The sequence below is a fragment of the Pleuronectes platessa genome, chromosome 3 (assembly GCF_947347685.1).
Source record: "Pleuronectes platessa chromosome 3, fPlePla1.1, whole genome shotgun sequence".
Lineage (NCBI taxonomy): Eukaryota > Metazoa > Chordata > Actinopteri > Pleuronectiformes > Pleuronectidae > Pleuronectes > Pleuronectes platessa.
This window is the reverse complement of record NC_070628.1, coordinates 9,295,117-9,318,733: the sequence shown is the minus strand read 5'-3', so window position 1 is coordinate 9,318,733 and position 23,617 is coordinate 9,295,117. Positions and strand designations below refer to the sequence as shown.

General features: G+C 43.6%; 1 protein-coding gene across 1 annotated transcript in view; it reads left to right on the top strand.

The window, feature by feature from the left end:
* The first annotated feature begins 4,644 nt into the window (after positions 1 to 4,644).
* hhip (hedgehog interacting protein) overlaps positions 4,645 to 23,617 on the top strand; it is a 31,445-nt gene continuing 12,472 nt past the window's right edge. Inside the window, exons 1-7 of the mRNA XM_053419224.1 lie at positions 4,645 to 5,493; positions 9,519 to 9,711; positions 14,504 to 14,648; positions 15,856 to 16,057; positions 21,618 to 21,769; positions 23,103 to 23,276; positions 23,401 to 23,544. Of these exons, the coding sequence (XP_053275199.1) occupies positions 5,206 to 5,493; positions 9,519 to 9,711; positions 14,504 to 14,648; positions 15,856 to 16,057; positions 21,618 to 21,769; positions 23,103 to 23,276; positions 23,401 to 23,544 (1,298 nt within the window). The 5' untranslated portion in view covers positions 4,645 to 5,205. The remainder of the gene's footprint in view (positions 5,494 to 9,518; positions 9,712 to 14,503; positions 14,649 to 15,855; positions 16,058 to 21,617; positions 21,770 to 23,102; positions 23,277 to 23,400; positions 23,545 to 23,617) is intronic.

Sequence of the window (23,617 nt, the reverse complement as noted above, 5' to 3'; positions counted from 1 at the left end):
ACATGGGCACTTGGATCTGTTTAACCCTGATGGAAACATTTACAAACAAGTGACCACAAAGAGTCATCAATCTGCCTATTAACCTCTCATATGCCCTTAGGGGATTATGCTATTCTCTATTAGAGGGTTCAGAAAGGACCAAAGAAACTCCAGCGGGGAGGAAGTGGAAATAGGCCCTTTTCAAAGCCGTCTGCAGAGGCAATTAGCCAAGTACTAAGAGGACAGAGCTATGGTCACTTCAAACCTCGTCTACTTGCTGCTTTGAGAGCAGAAACAGACTTGATCAAAGTGAAGTGAGAGATTTGAGACCCTTGAGAGACGGAACGACCACTTCTAAGTTGGGATTTAAAGAGTTGCTGCGTCGAAAAACATCTGGAAGGGCATCTCGGTCCAGAGCGAGCAACGGATCACGCTCATGCCTCTCCAGTCGGGAATGGTACGAGCCAGCGTTGCTCTATTTATCTCCCCGGAGCTGTGTCATTGTATTGTGTGTATTTGTATGCATCAGGCATTGAGTATGGCGTAAACAGTTACGGGACACTTTGTCTTCTCGACTTGTGCAACCCGGTACATGTCTCGTGCCACTACGCCAGGGAGCCCTGGGTGGCTTCAGTTACTCATGCCATGTGTATACTTTAGCCAAACAAGGCCTAAGGACACTCCGGGGTGGTACAGGGGGAGGGAGGGGCGAGGAAGCGAAAGGCGAGGTAGTGTGGTCCCATGGTTGAAGCCAGTGATTTAAAGGCTGTTGATACCGGGCAGACAGCCCAGGCTCAGTCACTGACTCACTGTAGATGACGCTGCATAAGTCACTACACTTAAAATGTCCTCATGTGTTTATATCTCCTCAAGTGGAAATCAGGCGCACTCGTACAGCTGGAAATCGCTACTGGATCTGATTTGCTGGTTCCTCTCCGGCTTTTCCCCGAAGCTTTCATAAACAGATGGCAGAGGCTCATTAAGCTGTTGTCAGGACTATTAATGACATTGTGAACACTTTCCGAGCCCTCTATGCCTTTGGGCGCGCAATTGCCAAAGCTGGGCCATTAAAGAAGGTGTGAGAGCAACACAATGCTGCTGTGTGCTGCAAGGTGAGGGATGGATGCCATGAAAGAAAAGTACACACATGGTTGAGCGGCTGTTAGCAGAGGGCTGACGGTAATGATTTCACGTTAGCGATGGATTCGAGAGGAATGGTGTAATGTATGTGATTTCAGCACCGGAGAGCTAAAGTGTTGGATGAGTTTGGAGGCTTTGGCCCGACAATCATTCACTGAAGTATGCCTCCAACTCTGTGTAATACACAACAGTTGTACTTTTAGATAAGCCTTTTCAATTCAAGTTTGTCAAAGGTTTTTGATTTCAAACCCCTAATTGAAACTTTAAGCCCCTTTATACTCAGACTATGTTGTAGACGACAGCGGTACACTTCAATAAATCTGTGTGGATCACCATCAATCTGTATCACAAGTAAACTGATGCTTTTGATTTTAGATTTTGAATTTGATAATTTGCTATCTTTGATATTTTGTTTTCTTGTGTTTTTTTGTTCTCATTGTTCAACAGCTGTTTGTAAATGTGCAACTTCGGAAATGGGTTCTGCAGTTTTTGAGTTTTCCTGCATTGAGACAGACATATAAACAGAATGAAAAAAATAAGCTCCCTGGTGTAGGTTATAAAAGAATGTGAACACGGGTGTTGTGGGAATAGTAAAGCACTAAAAGGCCTGATGACACATGCGTCTGGTGATGGGGGGGTGATATCATGGTGAAATCATACGCTCAATAATTAATCAAAAACACACCAGTCACCCCCTTGTATCATGTTTAAATCCAGCTGCATTGGGTTTGCAGGTATTTAGTCGTAAACCAAAGTTAGATTCTGTCCTGATGGTTTCAGAGAAGCCTTGTGTTACAACACAACCTGAGAGGACCTGTAGGTGCAAATGTCAATGCAGTTTGTGATATATCAGTCAAAAGCTACAACTGTGAACCTCATGGTGGCGCTACAGTAAAGTCATGAGGCTTATACTATTCTGTGTTGATGGTTACACTGTTTATGGGTCATTACAAACAATAATTCCCCCAAAATTTTTTGCAGCTACACAGATTATTCCTGCTCCAGCTACACCATCAGTTCTGAGGTGTGAGGTCGTGGTTTTGCCTGCCTGTAATGGAAAAATTGAAAAAGCACAAATGGGGTTCTGTCATCGCTCTCGTTGTGTATGCTCGTGATTACGATGCCGAGTTACGGAGCAAACAATGCAGAAACAGGATGGTTGGAGAGCACAGAGTAAACTTCTTCCTCCAACTGGGAAACTGAGGAGGCGGCAATGAGGGCCCGCAGACCTCCAGACTCATGTTGTTGATCCTTATGTGGTCGCACAAAAACCTAACCATCATCCTCTGGGATATCCTCTCCGAGGGTCAGAGGCTGAACGCAGAGAAATTCCCCCACTGACCCTGCAGAAAGGAAGAGGGCAGAGCAGATGGTTTCTTTTCTGGGAATCACAAACGCTAATCTCTTGTTTAGATCAATATTGAGTTGCGGGCATGGTCGTAAAGGGGAATAATGAAAGCTTCAGAATTCACCCGTCACACCTGAAATGCAAAATAAAACCGTAAATACAAAGCACTAATGTGAAGAGTATTGCAAGAGAAGCCTTTTTATATGGATGTGTACTTATTTCTTTATGTGTGTGTGTCTGTGTATTTGTGTGTGTGTGTGTGTGTGTGTGTGTGTGTGTGTGCTCGGAGCCTCAACAGGACTATGTCAGCTCAGGTCTATTGAACTGTGATTCCCTCTAATGGTCTATCTCTCCCAGCAGATGTACTCCCCTCCACTCCACAGCTGCATCCCACATGTTTTCACGGTGTTCGCAGTTCATAGTCTTTCTCTCCGCTCGGAGCTCATGTTGGTGCTGGTAGCGGTGGTGGTGGTGGTGGTGGTGGTGGTGGTAGTGGTGGTGGTTGCAGATTACTGCTGCTGCACATGGTCCTGCTCCTTCCCTTCCGTTATGTCGTGAATACAGCAGTAGGACTTTGGCTATACTTGGTCCTGAAATGTCTCCAGTTGGGTAACGTAAAGAATGCAGGGGGGGGGGGGGGGGGGGGGGGGGGGGCAGATCTGGCAGGGTCTGCCATGGCTTCATAGCACACACACAGTCATTTCCATAATTGCCCACAATCAAACCAACCCCTCCTGGATTCCACCCGCTCCAGATTCCTGTAGATAAGCTGAGCTGGGGGCTCGGCTGGAGCGCTGGAGACCCCCAAGTAAGAACAGGTGCCGCAAATGTAACCGATTTTAGATTCTCCAAAAAGAAGAGAAGGAGGGGGGGGGGGGGGGGGGGGGCTGTTGTTCCTAACAGTAATTGCCATGCTCGGACATTCCCCTTTGGATCGTTATCATGTGACTTTTCCGAAGAGAGGAATGACAGATCATCCGTCCCATGTTTGGTTTAGTCAAATCAAGATGCCTCACAGTGTTGTACAGCTGTGGGGCAACAAAATGAATGGGCATCGGTTCATGTGGTTTCCACTTTAACATAACTCATCGTTCTGTGCATATATACCAGAGTTTACATTTTAGTACAGCGTAACCCAGGGTACAGTTATAACACAACATCCCCCATGGTGTTACATATCCATTGCTTCTTCCAATATGACATAACAGAGACAAATGCATGGATCATGTTCTCCGCCAAGGAAGTTATGTTTTCACCCCTGTCCGTTTATTTGTTTGTAAGCAAAATTACTCAAAAAATCCTTTGACGTTTTCACAGATTTTCCCAGGGAGTAATTCACTGATCTTGATGAAAGAAATCAGGCATATTTAGGGGACTGATACCCATCAGTGTGGGAAATTTGGTGCAACTTGAATCTAAGTGGGGGCTGTTGGCGGTGGCATACATTTGATTTGTATAGCCCATATTCACAAATCACAACTTGTCTCGTAGGGCGTAAGAAGGTGTGACATCCTCTATTCTTTACCCTAAACAAGAGAAACAGAAACAAAATAAAAACAAAACCCAGGGGAAACAAACTTAGAAACCTCAAAGAGAGACACATGTGAGGATCCCTCTCCTAGGACGGACAGGAGTGCAAGTGATGCTGTGTGTAACTGAAGGCATCAACACAAATAACAGTATTTACAACATTGCGAAGAAGAAGCAGTTTGTAACATAATGGAGAAGTGTGTCAGTGATTAAAGTATTTATGAAAAAGCATTTTATATTTATAAATCATTATAGCCTTATTCACCTAACACATATTCTAACAACAGAACAATAGCATCATCAGATAATAAATGTTAGTTTCAGGGCTGGTGTTTTCATTTGCTAATTAAAATGAGTCATTATATTTTCATTATATAATCTTAAGAATAAATAATGGACGATCATTTATTTTGAATCCAATTCTCTCTTTCTTTCTTTCTTTCTTTCTTTCTTTCTTTCTTTCTTTCTTTCTTTCTCTCTCTCGCTCTCTCTCTTTCTCGCAGTCGCTCTCGCTCTCTCTCTCTCCTTCGCTCTGCCAGGTAACCGCTTCACCTCGGCGTGGACGCGGGGCCGCGACCGCCGCATGCGCGCACCCGCGGGGCCCTACGTCACCGCGCTCGCTCCTCTTCTCGCGCGCTGGTTAAAAAGAAGGAGGCACGAGCACGGGGAAACATGTGAGCGCTCCGAGGACTTTAGTGACACACAACTTTTATTTTTCTTACGTGCGTGTGTTTTTTTTTCGTTTTGCACCAAACCGCCGCGCTGCGCTCGTGAGGAATTACATCTGACAGGAACCACACGGCTTCTCTTTGCAGAACACGCTGTTTTTCTTGGGGGGGGTTTGACTTCTTCTTCTTCTTCTTTTTTTTCTGCGTCCATCAGGATAAATTGTGTCATTGTTTTGCTTTTATTTTGTGCTTTTAATTGCTCGAGTTGTGCTTCAGAAGCAGAAGCAACACTTATTTTTTTCCTGATGATTTGTCCACCGCAGTGAATCCAAACTCGGACACCTGCTCATTTTGTTATTTCCTTAGTAATTGGCTCGTGCAGCTCGCAGAACTAGAACCCAGATTTAAACTATATATATATAAATATATATATACATTACATTGCAGGTTAAAGTCACTCTTTTGGAGAGAGGTGTGGATTTTTTTAAACATTTTTTTGGGGTTGATTTTATGATTTCTCCTTTTATATAAAAAAAAACTATGAAGCATTTGCAATTCGTGCTCGTCCTGGCCATCGCGGTCAACGTGTGGGAATGTGGGGACGCCAAATTCGGCGAGAGGGGCGAGATCAGCCCGAGGAGGAGACGCTGCTACGACGGAAGCTCGCCCAAGCGGCTGAAGAAGAGGGAGAGGAAGGTGTTGCTCGACGGCAGCGGCGGCGGCGGCGGCGGCGGCAGCGGAGAAGTCTGCCACAGGTTGTACCCACGAGTGTCCTGCTGTCCCACCAGGAGAGCCGCGTACCAGATCCTGCACCGCAGGGATGCCCGGGTAGGTCCACGTCCGCCGCGGTGCATTATTCCTCCAGAGTGGAAGCTGGCTGGGGGGGCTTTTTACTTTTACTGCCCCCCCAAACGCCTCATGTGGTGCGTTTACAGCCCCTCGTGTATTGTCACGCTGCCTCTTGGTGAGGCTGAATTCGGGGATGGTCATGTGGGGTGTGGGGTTGTGGGGTGGGGGGGATTGCCCTGGGCCGTGTTGCCTTTTGATTGTCCCGGTGAAAAGTCTCGTTTTAAAGTTTCCACAGGGACTTTAAGGGCCATCACACATCTGGGATAAATGGGTAGCCTGTGACATACACGCTGCTGTTTCTAGTGTCTTATACATGTTCCCCAGTGGATTGTATCTATAGAGCTTGACTATTTTATTTTTTTGATTTGCTGAAACCGCTTTAAAATAATTGAATCATCATTATTTATATTAATATTTATGTATATTCAGTTTTTTCCGGTGTCTTTAAATACATCTTGGTGCAACTCTAATCCAGCGTGTCCAATGCGCTACGGCGTTACCATGGTAATCACTCACCGATTCACGTAGCTCCACTACGCTACGACTGACAGGAGAAACGGCCGCTAGCTAAAGTGTTGGCCCGTTTCAAAGGTAGGAATCCCCGTCTGTGCTTCTTGTTTTTACCACCCCCCCCCTCCCCTCCCTCCCTCTCTCCCCGTCTGTTGCTCCGGAGCCGGGAGCTGACAGCGTCCACGTTGTCGGTGGTTGTGTCGGTGGTTTACGGTGCAAGTTAAGTTTTGTTTTGTTTGTCGCGTTAAAGCGTGAAAAAAAAGCTCGACCAAACGTCAGCTAGCGGCTTGTTAGCTAGCCTCGCGTCTGTGTTTTTTTATTATTATTCACCTGACCCTCTTCACCGGGGGTGGGGGGGGGGGGGGGGGGGGGGGGGGGGGGGGGTGGCGTCTGCACAAGTGAGTTACAAATGTCGTGTTTAAAAAAAAACCCCACAAACAACACAACCTCCTGCTTTGGTTTCCGTGGGAGGAAAAAAGCTGCAGTCGCTAACTTTTGTCGCGGATTCCGTTGGATCCTCACCGGGGCCATTCTCATGTAAACCAGCCCCTCGAATCATTCAGTGGCTGGGTGGTATCTCACTTTGTGTTTGCGACAAAAAGCCATATTGCATCATTTAATTTGCTCAAGTCATGCAAATAAAAAAACCGAAGGGGAGGGAGAGGGAGAGGAGGGAGAAGGAGAGAGAGAGAGAGAGGAGTGAATAGGACGAACTCGACTTCTCCTCCTCCCCACTACACTGCCCACACACGGAGCCCTTTCTGATTATGGCAAAAGAATAACAACAACACCATTGTGTTAGTTGGTTTCGCTAATGGGAGAAGCTGGAGAACATCACTCTCCCCCCAGTCAGCGGCCCTGTCCAAGTGTTAATGCCTTTGAGAGGGTGTGTGTGTGTGTGTGTGTGTGTCCCTCACTATATCCTCCTGCCAACTAACTTACACCTATTCCCCTGAGGAGGAGTGCTTTGTTAAAGCTTAGTGTCCCCCCCTCTCTCCCTCCTCCCCCCCCCCCTCTCTCTTTCCCCAAGTCTCTCTGACCATATGAGGCCTGCAGAGCATCACAGATTTCTCGCAAATGAAAGACAAGTGATTTTTACCAAGTGTGGCATTCTCTATTAATATGTTCCGGTAATTTGGCAAAATCCATTATGCAGATGCTTATCTAAGAAAAAACACAATCCCTGCATTCTTCCATATGAAGCCATTGCTGCTTAGCTTGAAGACAACTTTAACGAAATGTAAGGTACTGACATTTAAATGTATCTTACGCCATTTAGGCTCCACGTTTCCGTTCTTGACGCGCTTTAGCGTGTCCTCAGCAAAAGTGCGACAGCTGAGCCTCATTGCCATTTTCCTCCCGGCTTTTGAGGAACACGCTCGCCGAGATTCAGCAAAAGACAACAAACAAAGGTCTACTTGTTCCTGGTTTGGATGATGGCAACATTGGAGCCCGTCCCAGCAACATATGGACACAGGGCATGGCTGAGAGAACACAAATGCTACTCTCCGCAGACCCTGTGCCAGCCCATGGCACACAGAATCAATGGGCAATTTAGAGCAGGAGGGCAGGCATGCCCACAACACTACATGGCATGAGTGTCGAGGGCAGTGAGACCGAGAATCACAGCACACACACACACAGGGTCAACGCCAGAGCTGGGAGCCCCCCTTTTTTGTCAACAGATTGATGAAATGTAGAGCAATTTTATGATTCAATTTGGAGTTTATTTTGAAAACTATGATACACTTATTTGTCTCTCTTCAGTTGGTTCTCTACTCTGCCTTTAGTGATGAGGGATTTGATTTACACTGGCATGTCAGGACATTTTCAGGTTGACCCTCAGGGTTTTTAGCCAGAGGTTTCTGCCACCTGTTTGGTAAACACAGCTCTGTGCAACTTAACCAGAAACTCTTTCCCCAGTTGCAGTTTGTTCTGCAATCAGAGTGAAGTGTAAGGCGTCCATATGTTGGCCTTGGGTCCGCTGGTGTAATTGACTTCGACAGACTGCTAATTTGTTGATACCAGAGTGGGAATGATGTGTCTGTCTATCTCTAAATTGGTGTTTACACATGGACCTCACACAGAGCCAAAGCACTACCAGCCTGCCTGCCTGCCTGCCTCCCTGCCTGACTGCCCAAGCAGCACGGCTCTTGACCTAAAACAGATTACATTGTGTTATATTACAGCTAATTTGTTATGTAAATAATTCTGCTAATTTCTTTTGGATTAACTCTTTGTGTACCTTTGCGTAATGACCCCAACTCAGCCTTTGAGGCTCTTATTTGCCTTCATTCATTTCATGCCCTGAGATCTGTCAGACATGGGAGTCGACAATTTGACTTTTACTGTTTGTGAACTTTGGTGAGTAGGCAGCTAAACGAGCGAGTGTGATTTCCCCGTCTGTTTCTCCAAACACACAGGGTGTTCCAACCTCAGTGTTTATAAATTGATATCAGATGATATAGCAGTGGATGTTGCAGATCTGATATTATAGTGTGATATTATGCTGTTAGAATCTTATAGTAAAAGTGAAAATATTAGTGTCGGTTAACTTTAAATTCTCCAGTTTCAGGGTTTTGATATAATTCAGTTTGTGTGCATTTGGAGTTCCTCTGCAGTGTGAATTGTGGTGTGTTGATACTGGTAATGAAGAGATGCTGCAGACTTTCATTCAGACCATCTCCCTCTTATTTCTTCATTCTACTGATGATGCAATGAAAAATAAAGTTGCTGTCTGAACAAACTGTTCAGTACAACACCAGACTGTACAGTCACTGTCCAAACTTAACTGCTTGCTAAGATAGAGAAGATTATAAACAAACTCCATGATAACATACAACGTAATGTGTGAAGTAATGGTTCAGGCAGCAGGAAGCAGTAACAACTGGTTGCTTCACACCTTGTTGCCAGCCAGAGACTGTCTCCCTCTGCATGTGACATATGGGAGCAGGGTGTTGTAAACATACAGTTTCTATCTGAATGTGCTGTTGTATCTCAAGAGTAATTATGTTGGTTAGAAATCCCTGATCCCTGTCTGTGTGGTACCTGGGGGCAGGTTTGACTAATTTGTTAAATGGAAAAATGTGGCGAGGGGTGGAAACTGCTCAGGCATCTGTTTTTTATTGTGACTAGAATCTAAACATTTAATTAAAAGCATTAATGTTACACATTGCATGGGGCTTGTATACATACACATTGACAAAGTCAATTACAAACTTTTACTTGCCCATAACAGTTCATTTAGGCTCACTAGGATCAGTGGTTAAAGTTCTTGAAAATCTTAAAAAGCATCTCAAGTCATCTGGATTTTCTGATGATGAACATTTGAAAATGCACTCTGCGATCTGAACCTTCCTTGCCACATGGTGTAATGTAAATGATGTCAATATTTTCCAAATGTTGGCTTGACTGGCTAATGTGTATTCAGAGGTAAAAGTTTACAGCCAACCATTTTAATCATGCATTGGCCCTTGTTTACGTGTGGTCTCCAGATTTTCTCGACCAACAACACAGAATGTGGACGTCTCCTGGAGGAGATCAAGTGCGCTCGCTGCTCCCCCAATGCCCAGGTGTTGTTCCACTCCTCGGACATGGATAAGATGCCACACAGGGAGCCAGACCTGCCGCGGCTCTGCCAGGACTTCTGCCGCGAGTTCTACTACACCTGCAGGGGGCACATACCAGGTAATTACGCAGATAATAATGATTGTGAATGTGACTTTAATTACAGCTCCTGTGCGGTTACCTGGTGATACACAAGCAAATATATACACATGAATACAGGTTGTGAAAGCAGGCATACGTTATACATGCTCTCTTCAGTTCCTCCTACATTTTGAAACGAAACGGACACTTCTGATTGGGATAAATTAAAATTCATATCAAGCTCATTACTCATTGAGACTCAGCCTGCACATGTAGAAGTGGCAGATTTTTGGACATATGCAAGAAACGGTGCGTCAGTAGTCTGGTCGGTGAATATTTATTTATCCAAATCTTACCTCATCTGACCTCACCTCCATTTGTTGCTGAGCTTGTCTCACCCGTTTGCTTGCTCGCTGCCTTCTCTTTGCTTTACTTTTGCACTCTAATGCATCAGTGAAATTACCACTCTCTGCCTATACAGACACAAATAACTGTATGCTGATCCAGCATTGTTTGATTCAACAAATAGCAGAGCGAGATTTGTGATTTTCTTATTATGAAGTATTCTGTTTTTGGCATTATGTGCAGGAACATTTGTTCTTGTTTAGATTAGGGAAATACATTTTTTGCTGCATAAACTTACCGAGATTATATTTTTTAAAGAACTTCTGCAAATTTTAGGCATTTCTCTAGAATTGAAAAGAAAATATTAAAGTATCAAAGGTAGACATGGGAATAAACTCCCCCTATGCACAAGTCCAGTATGACCGGTGTACCAGACAATTTGACTGGACTATTTATGACCTGTTTCTCTGCAGACTCAACTCCTGGACTTGATTCTGTATTTGGGATTCATACTCACCCTAGCTGCGGTCCAGACATGACTACCTAACATTCACCTGCCTCAGACATAAACCGTCACTTAAAAACATGTGTCTCGTGATCTAAGGCCACCGCTGTGTTTTCATTGAGGTATTAAAATCACATTAATTTAAATATTGGTGGAAATTTGGCTTCTCTGGGGCCCTGCTGTCTCTGACTAAGAGCTCTAATAAGACATGACAGATCCAAAGAACAGGGAAGAAAAAAAAATCATTGATGTAACCGTTTTCCTCGTGGATATGTTTCTGTTAAATGATAGGAGCCCTTCTGCCTCCTGAAAGCATCTGGTCTTCTGAAGAATTCCCTTTGAAGGGATGCAAGATCACTGGTACCTGTGCCTTCAGAGTGCATACCAAACATGATCAAACACTTTTTGAGTGTCTCTTCTCCTTCAGCCAAGTCTTCCTCCAATCTCTGTCGCCACAAGCTGATTAGATCTGCCGAGATCTGCAAACAGAGAACAGTTTCAAACACACTTGTCTGCAACCCACCCACATGGTGCGCTGGAGCTCAAGTCAAATATCAAACACACACATTCCAATCCGAGTCCATCCAAGTCTCGGTCTAATGGCCTGCCGGCATATCGCGTACACTTGCTCTACACTAAGGGTGACGGTGTCCCGCAGAGCACAGAAAGGAGGGAAGAAGAAAACGTGTCTGGGATGACATTACTGTCTCATAAGCTGACAGACATATGGGCTCTGAGAGTCAAACCAAAAAAGCTCAAGAGAGGAATCCATGAGAAGGATCCCCCTCCCTGTTTGCTGTCGTACTCCTCCCCGCACACACACACCCCCCCTCAGCCCTCCACAGATCAGCATATGTGGTGACGAATGACACATTTATTTTTCTACAAAGGTTGTGTGTATGTAAAACTGCTGAAGTGCATCAAGATGTCAAGTACTTAGGGTGGGCCACCCAGGTTGCCTTGGAAGATAACCAGATGGAAGTATAACTTCAACACTGGGGAGCCAGGAATATGGACACAGTTCTGTTTCTCTCTCTCTCTCTCTCTCTCTCTCTCTCTCTCTCTCTCTCTCTCTCTCTCTCTACACCGCCCTTTCTATCCTCTTCTACTCTCCCTTTCTTTTTTGCATATCTTTTCTTCTCCATGCACTTCCATTCCTTTCTTATTTTTCTTTTCCATTTGTACATTTGCATAAACAGACATTTTTTTCAACATTTAATGAAAACATTTTGGAAATTGTGGATCTGGATCTTATCATGCGGAGCAGTAACATTGAATGGGACCACAGACATGAGACGTTATGACATGTCCTTAACCTTTGTGAATTCAAAGCCGCAGGCCACAGGTTTTAAAATGAAACAGTAGCCTTTACAGCATCCATAACTGTCATCCCGCTCCCATGAAACTTCCTCCGGGCCCTTGATTAGGCCATGTGCTTAGCCCCTATTTCTCCATAAAGGCATTTACTGCCTTGACTCTCACTTCTCTCCATGAGGCCCCCCACCTTCCCTGGACTCCTTTTTTCTTATATCCTCCTCCCCTCTTCTCTCACCCCCGGCCCACCACCCTGCACCCGAGGTCCCCAACCAGCATGGTTAAGATAACTGCAGACACAAGAGGGTGGGTGGTAAAGCCAGGGACGTGTGTGTTTCTCTGTGTGTTTGATCTCCATGTTGTGTTTAGATGTTTGAGGGGATATCCTATCACCTCCAGTATTTGGTGCGGTCAGCCCTTGCGGTCGGTGTGTGGCAGGAGAGGGAGATGAAAGTAGGCACAGGGAGAGCCCTGTTTGTGTTTTTATCACTGGTGTATTTGCTCTCCTCTGTCCTCCGAGGGACCGACTAAAGGAAACAATATTGTCAGGATTGTTTTTAGGTCACAGAGGGCCTCTGAGAACCTCTGCACACTTTGCTTTCTGCCGGGAATAATGTTGTGACTGCACTGGCTGGAGGCGTAGCCGTGTACGACTCTCATGTTTATGCAGATTACTTTTTGCCTTGGCAATGAAACATTTTGAATAAACTAACAGGCCAACGGGAAATGAGGAATGATGTGATGGCACTTTTACCTTGACTTCACATGCTGAATTAGTAAAATACAACCAGTCACTATTTGGAGACATCGTGCCTTTGTTTGGCAGCGGAAACAAAGAATATCTTTCACCCTGAAAACACTTTTGTTTATTCAGAATTACATGCCATATTTAGCAGGTTGATTACTTCATTTCCCATGCTGTGCCCATGTGTTGCTCAGTAATGCAAAACAGTCAGAGTTGTCTGCAATGGTCGTATAACAGGAACAGGTTTGGATGTCGAAGAATTGAGGAAATAAGGAAAAGGGTTTTAGCTCCAGTTAGTTTAATAAACTCGGGATTATAAAGGAAACCATCAATAACTAATGTGGAGTGAACCTTTGACATGTGACAAAGTGTATACCACAAATTGTACTGTTTTAAATGTAGTCTTAACGTTATTAATACCATACTTTTACATTATTAGAAATATATCTCAGTCTTAGTGTCAGTGTTTTTCATTTACCTCCTTTCTTCATTCTGAATGTAGTTTAGTTTCTTGTTGATAATTTGATTGATACTTGTGTTCAGGGTGTGTTCAGACTGTGTGAGCAGAACCTTCGAAACCAGCTGGATTTGAGAATGTGACTTTACTAGCTGAAAGGTCAGGACTTTGTTGATTTGTGTTGGCATGTCTTGGCATCAACGCCTGGGTTTGGTTTTTCTGTTTATACTGTAATTAGTTGCAGAAAATACAGGAAAGTCTTTTTAGTGGTTTGCCCCATTTCCTCATAATGAAAATGTGGAAGGAGACATAGTGGTTCGAATAAAAAGTGGAATTCTATTGTCGAGATTTTGAGTGGGACATCCAATAGTAATCTTAAGCCGTTTATGACATGAACTCTAGAAAAGTCCAGAAAATTTGGTCTGGACATTTCCGGAGTTCCGGAATCTCATTCTTTCCAAGTTGACATATCTGTCAGGGTCATCTACCTGTATGGACCCTCTTTTCCAACCTGAGATATTTGTATTCTTCCAGGTTGGCCTTCATTGTGATCCTTTCATGCTGTGAAAGGTCTCGAAAATGTCCAGAGCAACTGACTCAGTAGTATTCTCACGAACAGCCAAACCAGGAAAATGTCGAGAGTTCAGTGCACGTCTGAAAGCAATTTATTAGAATGCTCTCGTTTGTATCTCATATCTGTCAGAATCCTGTTCTACTCCACGTGGAGCTAATACTATGGTAAAGGTCTACAATATATAGTTTTTTCTGGATAAAGCATCAGTAACCAACAAGATACCAAGTCAACTCTCTTAAAAGATCAATGAGCCTGATATCATACTGGGTTCGTTTCAAATTCTTTATCATGTAATGCAGCCTAGATTTCCACCTTCAGACTAAACCTGATGTGTTGTAAAGCCACCGCCAAGGTGTGTCTTTACTTTCCATTTGCTATTAAAATTCATCAAACACTGGCACACAGTGTTAACTATCACTCCGAACCATTTTAAGTTCCTATTGATAAATGAAGTGATCCTCCAGGAGCCTCATCTCTTCCTACTCGGTTGCAGAACAGATTTAATGAAAGTGTTTTTTTCCTCAGAGAAATTCAACTAGAATTGAGAATGCTTTTCCATTTTCGCTCTCTGGTGGATGCGTAGTTCACCGTCTAAAATGTGTGATGCATTTGGTTTGGCCCACTTTCTCTTCACTTGTTCATTTCAGCCCAGTCTAGTCAGAATTTGGTTTGGCTCGTCAAGCACAACTTCAGCCTTCCCCAACACACAAACACATCACATCCTTTCTCTCTTCCTCTGTCTCGCGTTTACTCTTTCGTTCTCTCTCATACCATTAAAAACAACGTTGTGAGAGTATTCATTCGATTTTCTGTGGCTCTGATGGCCTAGATTGGGAAGTCATGCAACAATGCAGAATGTACAGTAAGCCTTTGTCTGTTTCTGTTTGCTAGAACTGTTTCAAGCCGATGTGGATGAGTTCTGCCAATACTATGGGAGGAGAGATGCCAGCCTATGCTTTCCAGATTTTCAACGAAAGCAACCACAAGGGCAAGATTCCAACTACTTGGGAGATGAGAAACTAGAAGATATCAGCAGGTTTGTGGTTTCATTTTTTTGAGGATGAGAGGAAAGTTCAAATTCATGACGTTCAGCCCTGGTTTTTATGTTTTTGTAGTAACAGGCGCAGCCTCTGTCACATGTTTTGGGTTCAGTGGTCGATTTTGACGTGGGTACATACTTTGCGTCAGAATTACTCGTCTAATCCTAAAGTTTGTCTTGACTGCCTTTGTTCAGCTTTGGTCACATAATGAAAATGCTTATCCTGCATCATTTTGTTTGCCTTCCTCACTGCAAAGGTCTGTACATCACAGGGCGGCTTTGCCCTTTTGTCCATGGGGGGTAGGGTGGGTGTGGGGATAGGGCTGTCTTTCATCTCTGTTTTCCCTAAGGCAAGAAGACCAAACTGCAGCATTTGCCCCCGAATAGCATCAACCAACATTCAGTCAAATGACTTCTAATAGTTGTGGGTTCATTTTATGCTTTTGCGCTTTAAACTCAGAGGCTACATCGACACAACTAACTTAATTAAAAAATGCATCACTGGTTGTATGTATATCCCTGTCTTACACAATATTCTCGATTTTTTGAGCATCTAAAATGGAGATGTTTGGAAATGCATTGTAATATGGTCAGGCAGAAAGATGGAGATAAAGTTGTTTGGAAACAATGATGCTGTCCCCCATATTCACATTCCTGTGTTGATACTATAGTTCCACCTCGCCGTTAGTCCAAAATGAGAAATCCCTGCTCTTTTTTCTTTTAATAGTGTTGTTCTCGTCTATGGTATATTCTGTAACTGGCAACCACCTGCAGAATAAATAATCTGCTTCCCCTTTACACAGGCACAAACATGCCCTTTTTATTTGGGCGCAGAGCTCAACGGTTCATGTGCTCTTTATGCGGCACGAAGAGGGAGTGTTAATACACCTTTTGGTATTATCATCATAATTGTTATTATCATATATTCACACAGCACTTTGGTTTTTACACTTGAGGGACACTGGTCGGAATTAGGATGAAAAATTGAAGTTTTGCTGAGCTTTTAAGGTGTTTGCTGGTTAAGAAACAGCAGATTGATAGATGTTTAATTCCAAAGTTTAATTAGATCCCTGTCAATAGAAAAGGATTACAAATGTAAACATATTGCTGGTTCTTTTTTAAGCTTCCCTACAAATACTCCAACTTCACCCTTGTCTCCCTCGCCGATCAGCCTCTGATCTTCTGTATCTTCCTTGTTACCCAGGAAACACAAACACAACTGCTACTGTGCCCAGGAGGTGTTGAGCGGTCTGCGGCAGCCGGTGTCCGTGGTGCACTGTGGGGACGGATCTCAGCGGCTCTTTGTCCTGGAGAGGGAGGGAACTGTCAGGATACTCAACCATGACCTTGACCTAATCAAAGAGCCCTTCCTGGACATCCACAAGCTGGTGCAGAACGGACTGAAGGTAGGACTGACGCTACCTGAAGGAAATACAGTTGGAGTCTGATAATATGGATTTGATTTGAGCCCAGATGTAAAACGAGAAAAAGAGAAAATGGAAGGAATCTGGCTGATGGAAGTATGAAATATTTTTGCGAAATATTTCTAAAGTATGGAAGTAATTTTGTAGAGCCTGAAACCTCGTCTTTACAGCGCAACTGTTTGCACCTATGTAAACGTGTGAGGAACATCTCCGGCCAAGACAAATCCCTTGAAAGCGGTGCCTGCTCACTATTAGCATTCAATTATGTAATTGCACCAAACAAGCAGCCATTCATCAAATCGGATCGCACCTAATCATTATGCTATTATCTGCTATTTAACTATGTACAGCACACATTGAGCTCACTGCTAATTTTCTGCTAATTATCACAAGATGGGTTAACGGCTTTCTTAATCTCTCCCATATTGTTCCTTTAAGGGTTCTAATATCCATGGTGACTTACTTAATACTTTAATTAGTTCTGCCTAACTCAATCCCCTGAATGGCCGTTGAACATTATTTGAAGGGTTTGACTTCATTTCAAGTTTTGTAAGATTTTTGGGATATATTTTTGCCCTCTTTTGCTGGAAAGAAATCTGAACATCTCCCTTGCAAAGATACCTCGGCTGTAATTTGAAGTTGATATTTATTTTTGTAGCCATAATCATCACTAAATCTCAGATTAAGAATTTTGAAAATTGTTCACTAATTGTTTTCGATCGCAACAGAAGATGGGGAAGCTGGGACGTTTAGGAGGCACACTTCCAGACAGGAAGTTTATCTATCACGCATGCCTCCTGCTCCTCCAATGACAAGACCCGTTGCTTACATTTGAGTATGCAGCTGCTCCTCGCAGGATGCTGCTCTCCCTACTCAGCTCAGCTTTCTTATCATCATTCAATCCAACAGGGTTTTGGATAAAGTCATCATGACAATTAGACGTGGCTCAATCCCCCGCAGGCCCCAGGGGTCCCATTCTGAGATGTTGGCTGCCAGAACGGGCTCCCAGCCACACGGGGTAGACGGAACCAGGGGAGGGCTGAGGTGTTTACTGGCAGCATCAACAGGATGGAGCTGCCTTTATACAGAGAGAGGAACCCAGGCACCCAGGAGACAGGGCAGATAGCAGGTCTATCATCGGCCCCCTGCACATGCTTTGATTGAAATGTTCTGTGTTTCCTCCTGCTCTTCTGTCCCCCCATTCCACGGATTCCCCCGGTGCCAATTAAGCTGAACTGCACAGAAACAATGCCGCGCTGCGGTGTTGTGGGCTCCAAGCTGCGCTGTGGGTGTTCTCCTGAAATTCAATCTCTTTATTCCAGTCCCCACCACACCACCACCACCACACACGCACACAGTCACAGTTCATACACATACTATCTATGTCATTATCTTGTTGTCAAGATTGAATAACCAATATTTGTATGTTACACACATTTACACCCAATACAAACCTTTTTACAAGGATAATGTGAATATTTTAGCAAAACTTTAAAAGAAACTCACTATTTTTCACACTTTCATGTGCAGCGATTAGCAGTTCACACTCCACTTGTCAGTCAGTTTGCTTTTCCATAAAAAAAACAATACAATATATAAAATAACATACAGTCAATTACAACTCATAGACTAAACAATACACCTCTGTCACCACATGAATAGAAAGTTAACAACCAACATATTCATATTTCAATGCTTCCAGAACCAGCATGCAGCTAACTACAAAGCTTCCAACATACAAGATAACATTACTAACATTACTAACATAAACACAACACACCATACCTTTCCCTAAACCTCTATATTCTTTGGCTTATGGTGTTTTTTTAAACGCCAAGCTGCCTCCTTTGCTGACAGCATCCTGCCCTGTACAGCTTCGGTAAAGACGCTCAAGGGTCTGTGTGATAGGGACAGTAGCTTTTAAACATGAAGACATCTGGTAGCACTAACACATGTATTAGCCCGTGTAACAGTAGTGAGTGTGTGGGCGGGGGGGGGGGGGCTCCAAAAAATATCAATTGCTAAAAGAAATAACTCAAAGCGTGTTATTCTCTCAGTCTGTTGCTCTGCACTGTCAAAGTCATCAGGGAGTCGGGGCTGCTCCCATCCAGACTAAAAATAAGTAGCCTTGCTCATCTTCACTATTTACTCTGCGGAGAAGCTGGGGTGGGGTCACACTCGTGTTGATCTCATCATTATCTTTAGACAGTGGGAAGTCAGCTCATGACATCTGAAGTGCTAACTGACATTTAACGTCTCTCTAAGAACTTTCTATGCCTCAGATCGGGGGGGTTTGGATATGTAAGTACTGATGATAACCATGCAGTTAAAATGATTATTGAATTGATATCCTACAGATCAATTCAGATAATACAGTGTAAATAATTGATATTACCAATCACTGTTAAATAATTTACGTGTCTCCACTGGGAAGCTGTAACTATCTAGCTCACACTATAATAAATTTGGCATTTGTTTTTTCGCATATTGAGTTGAATCAGTTTATGATCGATGTGATGGATAGCATCACATTATACAGTCACTAGATATTGCAAAAATATTGTTATTGCGAATCGATCAGTTCAGACAATGGATTATATCACATTATTGGTTAGAGCGATATTGTATTATGGGATGTCCCCGCGTTTTTGCCGTAGGATTTCTTTATTAACAGGTGGAGGGCTCTCAATGGATGTTTAATTGTGAGAGCTTACTCGCTTCAGATGGTCTTTGAGTGAAGGGCGTAGACATTGTTGTGCTCCAATCAACTTGTGTGGAATGTCTTTTGATGGAGCAATGCCCACGAGCCAGTGAGGAAGGATCAAAAGGTTCAGGGTAACAATGCACGGGCCGACACATGCGGCGTCACCAAGACTCAAAAGACAGCTGCCCCCGCGGAATTGGGAATCACAGCGTAGTTGTGTTTCACTGCCGCTGCCACTCACACAGGGTCAGCATTTCATGTAACGCACCGTGAGATGCGAGATAACAACGGCTCCTCATCCCCGCAACCTCACTCTCCAGCTTTCTCTGTGGAGTGACGCCAACTCTTTGACAGTGCCAAAGCCGGAGCCCCACAGGGAGCAGAATTGGAGGGAAAAGAGGAATGCAGAGGCAGGTGTTTGTGAAAAATGAAGAGATAATACCTCATGAGAGATTCAATCAGAAAACCCTTGCCCGGCTGTGGGAGAATGATGGTGGTCATAAAAAAATAAGTTTTTAGGGGGAAACGGAGGGGATGTTATTTAAGTTAACTCAGTAAAGTGACCTGTATAGTTTGAATATGGCGGGCACCATAACCAGAAACATTAACATGTATAAATAAAGCCCACATAAAAGTCTAAAAGAGATGAGATGAAGCTTAAATATAGCAACCCACCTCTACATTTTCCCTCATCTTCGTGCTTATATACTGTTCATGAAAATCTATTCAATGATGAATATGTTAGTAATTAATTAAATCCATGAATTATCATTATTTAAGTATTATTATTATGTAAGTGCATCCTTTAAATTAACTTCTCAGCCAACAATATGTGAAACCTGTAGTTTGTGCATTCTTTAAACAAGCTTGTTTATTAGTCTCTGGGCTGTGCCAAGCTAATCTTACCTACTGCAGCTTTGGCAGCAGTTTTACCATAATCAGTTTGGCACTTTGTCTTTTTTAATCAGGGTATCTCCTTGGATTAGCTCGGCAGTGTAAATCTCTCTGATGCAGCGTTTGTTTCTTATGGTGCCAGTTCTGCTGTGCGCCTTCCTCTGAAGGAGCTGGTCATTAGCAAGGCAGCTAATATTTCAGCTCATTTAACTGCTGTGTATCCTGGTGGTCCCCCCCCTTTGGCTCTGCATCTAAGCCTCTTTGGATTTGTGGTTTTTGACCCACTCCCTGTGGTGACTTTATTTTGTGGTTGTGGGTCACTGCATTCCCTCGAATCCAACATGTGGATCCAGCATTTTGCAGGTGAGGTGCAGGATTTCTCTTTCCATGATGAAAGTTCGCGTTCACCTTTGCTCCCAACTAACGTGCAGCTGTAGAGTGCTCTGCATTCACTCCCACATAACTCCTTTTTTTATTTGACTTCAATGATCTGACATTAAGTAGCGCTCATAAATTCTCTGCCTTTTGGGGTGGAGATTTATTTGTCAACTTTCACAACATTTCATTTTAAATTCAGATTTATAGAACCCCTGTGGCTTATCATGTGGGCCCCTGTTGTTGCTCATTGGTACTTCGAGTGCATTCCTTTGCAAAGAGTCATCTCTTTTGCATTCGCATGTGGCCTGTGTCTTTGCTGTGTTTGACAAGACTGACGCACAACTACAAGATCAGATGCACCAATCTATTTTCCTTGCCCTGTGATGTGGATAACACCTATCCACCGCCTGCCACTCTATTTCAGACCAAGATTTGTTTGACTCTTTTGAGAAGGAATACCTGTAGGACGAAACAGCTGAGTTATTTTACGAGATGCTCACTTTTGTTGTTTTACTACTTTTGTGAAAGTAAAAAAGAATCGAGTGGATCTGGAAGAACACACTCGCATACGGGAACCACTTTCTAAACATTCTTCACACCTGAGCCTGGCATTCGGTTTATTATTTGTCAAGAAGAAATAGTGAGGCGGAGTACAACATAAATAAAGGGCCGGCATGGCTTTCTTGCCTAGGGAATGAAATGCAATAGCTGATTATTACAGCTAACTATGATGGGAGGACCACCAGGGTGGTGACAAGTGATGTAGCTGCCTCCGGGGTGAGACAAAGGTTTACATATTACACAAGCAATTTAGATGTTTTCTAAACATGTTGCCAAGACAGTGGGAGTTGGCAGCTTCTTCCTTGTTTAGGTTTTCTTTTTTCCTCTTTTACTCCATTCCCCCACCCCCACCAAAGCCTCGAATTCTGCGTGGATTCTGTGTAGATCCGGGAAAGAGCGAGGGGACAGGGGAGCAAAAAGCATGGACTGAAGTACTCTGCACTTTTGTGCTCTCTATGAACTGTGAGTGAGCTAATAAATTCTTTCAGCCACTCAGCGTAGCATTCACGGATATCCCCCAAAGATTACACACACAAATCACTGCACAATGGAGGCCACCGGGAGGGCCCGGGCGTCACAGGGGCCCCCGACCCTGAGGACAAGCGCACATAACCAGGCTGGAGGGAAGACGGGGTGAAGGCGGGGGGTTTGTAGAGGAGGTGCAACTCTACCCAGAGTCAAATGCTTTATAATGGTTGGTAATGGTATATTCAAGGAGGCTGGTGAAGGTGTGAAGTGAAACAGGCGAGGGTAGAAAAAGAAAGAATGAGAGAATAGCAGGGGTGTGAAAGGGAATGTGATGGATAAATAAAAAAAGGGATTAGAGAGGTTGAAGAATTAAAGTGGGTAGGGGGGTGGTGGGTGTGTGAGGGATTGCATGTTAGTGGTCTTGGTGATGATGAAGATGACCGAGGGGGGCGACTCCAACCCCACACACAGGCGAGCAGAAGCCGAGGAGGGACATAATTAACTCCTGGATCTTTTGTGTTTCTCATCTGACTGCAGGGCGGAGATGAAAGGGGCCTGCTAAGCCTGGTATTCCACCCCAATTACAAGAAGAATGGCAAACTCTACGTCTCCTACACCACCAACCAAGAGCGCTGGGCCATCGGACCACACGACCACATTCTCCGTGTGGTTGAATACACCGTTTCAAGGTAATGGGAGAAGTGTGTGTGTGTATGTATTGCTCAAATGTCTGAAAGGGCCCATAAACTTCCACTGCTTCACTGTCTTCAACAACTTACTCTGTAATGACTGTGGATTATTATACACAGCACATGCAAAGTGCACTTATTCTACAAAAAATGATAATATTCATCTATATTACAGAACTATGATACATAAATTTGAATGCATTCTACAATGTGTTCAGTTTGCATCGATCTGAGAATGTGAAGGAGAGGGAAACTTCTCACACTCTGGTTTTCAATATGTTTCATCAATTGTCTCATTCCTGGATAGAGAAATGTTTAAATAGGTAAAAACCCTCATGCAAGCCAGATAAAGAGAAATCCCTCTGATCACAGAATCCTCGAGGGATTGACATTATGTCTATTTAAACTAACAACATTCATTAGACACAGTTTTTTACCAGGAACCAGGTTAATCACAGTAAATAGAAAAGCTTCAGCAATACACAGAGTATTTTTTTCTAAAGATGCAATGAAAACAATTTCCGTCTTATGGGGATTTAGAATGTAGGTCAAACGTCCCAGCGAGCTGACTCTCACTGCTGTGCTGAAATACGTGATTGCCGTTGTTTTGCAACACGCAGCCTGATGACAGTAGTGTTTTGCCTTTCTCTGTCTTGATGCTTCACACACCCTTCACAATGACCCGTGATTTTGAAAACAATCTTTTCTCACGAACGTGTTTAAGTGTTGCATTTTAATTTGCATAATCACAATTGTATGTTTGACTTAATGATTTAATCTTAAATTATAGTCTTGGCGCGCAGTCTCTGTGACTGCAGTCCTTAATTTGAGGTTCCAATAGAGAAATGACAGTTAAAGTACTTGATGGTAGTTACATTTTCTTATTTTCTTTGGCAAACAGCTTTTTTTAAATTGCAGGAGTAACCAAAACAACACATCATGTAATATTTGCTGCTGATATTGTGAAAACAGATCCACACTTTGCTCAAAGAATTGTGCAACAATTTGAAACCGCTAACATCTTCAGAGTTTCACCAACACACTCCACCTTTTTCCTTAATGAGGTATTGCATTAGATTCAGACTTAATGTCTCTTGTTAAGTGTTGGGGTGTAATGTCAGCCTTTTCCCACCAACACCAAATATTTTCTAGTGTGTGCTCATGTGAGAAAACATTTCTAGACCTACATATTTCAAACCATCCCATTTCTTCAGTGACCTTTCTCCCAATTGAGCTGCAGTTGTGGGTTAACTGTCACATTGCCGCATAACAGCCATACTTGTTTTAGCGTGACGACAGAACAATTGACAATGATGTGTTATGTTTTCCTCAGGAAAAACCCAAACCAAGTGGACACCAGGACAGTCCGGATGCTAATGGAAGTAGCAGAACTGCATAGGAAGCACCTAGGAGGCCAACTGCTGTTCGGCCCTGATGGTCTCTTGCACATCATCCTGGGAGATGGCATGATCACCCTGGATGACATGGAGGAAATGGATGGACTAAGGTGAGACCACAACTCAAACGATCATGTATGAATGCTGGAGTGTTTTTTCAAAAATCCCAAGATTGAATCCTTTTCTAGCTTGAACCATCGTGAATTTTTATTTTTTGTGTGTGTTTGAATACAGTGATTTCACAGGGTCCGTACTCAGGGTAGATGTGGACACGGACTCTTGTACATCACCATATTCAATACCGCGGGACAACCCGTATTTCAACAGCACCAACCAGCCACCTGAAATCTTTGCCCATGGATTACATGACCCAGGCAGGTGAGTGAAACACTTAAACGATTGAATTATTTAACAGATGCTCCGGGGGAAAAAGATGCTCTCTTCTAACCTC